Raw genomic sequence first — 3204 nt, 5'->3', positions numbered from 1 at the left:
TTTTTTTGTTTATTTTTTTCCTATGGCAATGTTGAATTTGTCCCACATAAACACACATACAAACTTCATTTGGATTGTGGTAAAAGGAAGCTTAAGAATGCAGTCCATCTTTTAGAGGAAACATTTCATTGGTGTGTGTTTGGGAATTATAGGAAATTTTTAGAGAATTCACTTACTAAACTTGGATAACTCTTAAAATATGAATCTTATCTCTACTCAAGTTAGCCATAGATGAATTATAATACTATACTTCATTAAAACCGCTTAAGTTTCATGTTTTCGTTTAAGTAAAAATCAGATGGGGCTTCCTGTCTATAGCTGCCAAATTTTCAAACACCTAAATAGAGATAATAAAAATATAAATTTATTACTTTTGCTTTTGACTATTAAGTGATCTCAGGGTAAGAAATTAAGATCGAAAGGTCAACATTTTCAGTGATTGTAAAACTTCTATCTTGATTCTTTGTTGGATTTCATTATGAACTATTGAAATGTTACTTTTGTATTGGCTTATTCCTTAAGATATGCTAAAAAAGAAGAAAAATGGATTTGACAGATATAGTAAAGTGAATTATTTTTCATGTTAACTATTCCAATGGCAAACTTTGTTTTAAAGAGTCTTTAAAAAGTACAAAATTGAGGATAAAAAACTTTTTTTATAGAAAGATTAGGTTTTTAAAAAATAGAAGTAATTGGTTAATCTCCAAGGAGCAGGAAGAGAGTAGATAATTAGAATTCATCGACCCAATCCCTCCCCTCCTTCTCCTGACTATTGAGGATTTAAAAGATGGATATCTTTTTTTTTATATATGTGCTTTGGATAAGAACTTGATAATTTAGAAAATAAAGCAAAAGTTTTGAGTGTTTTATACACAAAATGTTTAAGTACTAAAAACTTACTGTGATACTATTATTAATCAGCACTTTAAAAAAAGTTCCTTAGAATATCCTGGATTCATGGAAGAAGTTGGTTTTTGCTCTTGGAAAAAGTTTATTATGTAATTCAGATTAGTATGCAGTGTAGAAATTGAGCTATGAAAGGACAATGTTTAATACCTAGAAAGATGTATTGATTATGTAAAGCACTGTTTTTAATATGTCTGTAGGATAAATCCGAGGACAAAAAAGTTCACACAAAAGGAAAAAAAGGAGCAAAAGGAAAACAAGCAGAAGCTACTAACCAAGAGGAGAATAAAGATGACTTGCCTGCAGAAAATGGAGAAACTAAAAATGAAGAGGTCAGTACTTATTCTTTGCCATATGCCTTGACTTTCTCAGATAGCAATTTTTCTGGTTAATAAAAAACAGCTCCACTATAAAATAAGGTAAACAGATCTCAACGTCACAGTTTCTAGTCTTTATAAAATTATATCTTCAGGTGCACACTTAGTCATCATAAATTTAGGTGACTGAGCTAGAATATTTGCTTATGGACAGAATTTCACCAGTATAAATGCTATGGATTCAGAGACAGAAAAGATCCTCTAGGCCAATCCTGTCCTTTTACAGTTGAGGAAACATACCCAGAGAGAATAAATGTTCTACCCAGGGTCATACAGGTGATAAGTGGCAGAGCCAAGATTTGAACTCTGGCTCCCAATCCACACTAAATATCTCACTATAAGAAAATATTGTATTCTTCAATTTAAATACCTTAGATTGTCTTGGAGGAGACATTGTACATAGGTAGATCTGTAGAGAATAAATATGAAGTGAATGCACAGTATTTAGGGAGGGTGGATATTACAAATTGGGTTTCCTGTAGAACATGGCACTTGAGCTGCATCTTGAAGGAATAAAGGGATTCAGTAAGGTGGAGGTGGGGAGGGGAGGGCATTTCCCACAGAAAACTGGAATATGGTAATGGAGATTGGAGATGGAGTGCCATGTGTGAGGATGTGAGGAACAGGGAAGGCCAGTTTAGCTTGATGATCAGTGCAGAAAGGGAACTGCTAGAAAGATAGGTTGAGGCTAGGTTGTGAAGAGCTTTGAAAGCCAAAGTTGTTTGTAGGTGATCCCAGAGACAATGGGAGGTCCCAGCATTTATTGAAGTAGAGAAGTTATGGGGTCAATTCTAGACTTAAAGGAAATCACTTTGGCAACTGTAGATAGATTGGAGCAGGTAGTCATTTGAGGCAGGAGACCAATTAGGAGGCCATTGCAATAATCTATATGAAAGGTAATGGGGCTGGAGCTAAGTCAGTGGATATATAAATAGAAAGGTTTGGATGGAAGACATAGGAAATGAGAAATGGCAAGATCTGGCTACTGATTAACTACATAGGGTAAGGAAGAATGATAAGTGAAGGATAATTTGGATTGCAAACCTGGGAAACTGGAAGAATCCTGGTGCCTTTGACAGACAGACAAGTTTGGTAGAGGGGTGTGTTTGAGGCAAAAGATGATGAGTTTGGTTTTGGACATTGTGAAATTGAGGTGACTTTGCAATATCCAATTTGATGTATCTCTTGACATTTTGATTTTATCCATACTACTAATTTATTTGGAAATATTGCAGGAAATATCAAACATAATGAGCAATTTTATAATTTTTTGTTTTATGTTCTTTCCAGGTTCCAGTCTCTGATTCAGCAGGAGAGAAAGAAACCAAATCTGAATAACATCTTATACCAAGTCTTTTAACAATTGTCCCTGTTACCTCCCTTCTTGTACAATTCAGAGGAATATTTTTATCAACTATTTTGTAAATGCCAGTTTTTTAGTAGCTCTAGAAACACATTTTTAAGAAGGAGGCGATTCCACCTCATCACATTAATTTTTTAAAACATTTAGATACGTGGAAGCCAATCTAAAGTGGCTTTGTTTAGAATCCTATTTAAAGAGGTGAAATCATGTGCTGGTTGTCAGTTTGGTTTTTTGTTTGTTTTAATACAACCAGAAATTAATAGAATGTTGATTAGGAAGGTGGTGTGTGTCTTGTGCGTAGGCTTAACATTCCATAAGCAGTTTTTACATCATATTAAACGAAGCATAGATAGCAATTTGGAGTTGTGACCATGAATTTTAAAGGTCTTATTTTAATTAATCTGTATCCATCTTGTCTTTCGGTACAATTGTTTCCTAAATAAAACTGCTCCCTGGTGTTGGATCTCCCTTTCAAAATTGTGTGCTATCTTTGGTCGTGGTGGTACAATTTTTTTCCAGTAATTTTGTTAATGTGCTGTAAAAGACTGGAAAATGTGT

General features: G+C 34.0%; 1 protein-coding gene across 1 annotated transcript; it reads left to right on the top strand.

Annotated features, from left to right (window-relative positions):
* Window positions 1-1106: 1106 nt before the first annotated feature.
* On the top strand, window positions 1107-3123 carry HMGN1 (high mobility group nucleosome binding domain 1; the record flags this gene model as incomplete). Its single annotated transcript, XM_027848449.1, has 2 exons — window positions 1107-1238; window positions 2574-3123. Coding segments are annotated over 2 exons (180 nt in total), but the record flags the coding sequence as incomplete, so codon positions are not given.
* Between the last annotated feature and the right edge of the window lie 81 nt (window positions 3124-3204).

The sequence above is a fragment of the Vombatus ursinus genome, unplaced genomic scaffold (assembly GCF_900497805.2).
Source record: "Vombatus ursinus unplaced genomic scaffold, bare-nosed wombat genome assembly UNPS02006471.1, whole genome shotgun sequence".
Taxonomy (NCBI): domain Eukaryota; kingdom Metazoa; phylum Chordata; class Mammalia; order Diprotodontia; family Vombatidae; genus Vombatus; species Vombatus ursinus.
Note: the sequence above shows the minus strand (reverse complement) of the source record. Positions and strands in the feature narration are given on the sequence as shown.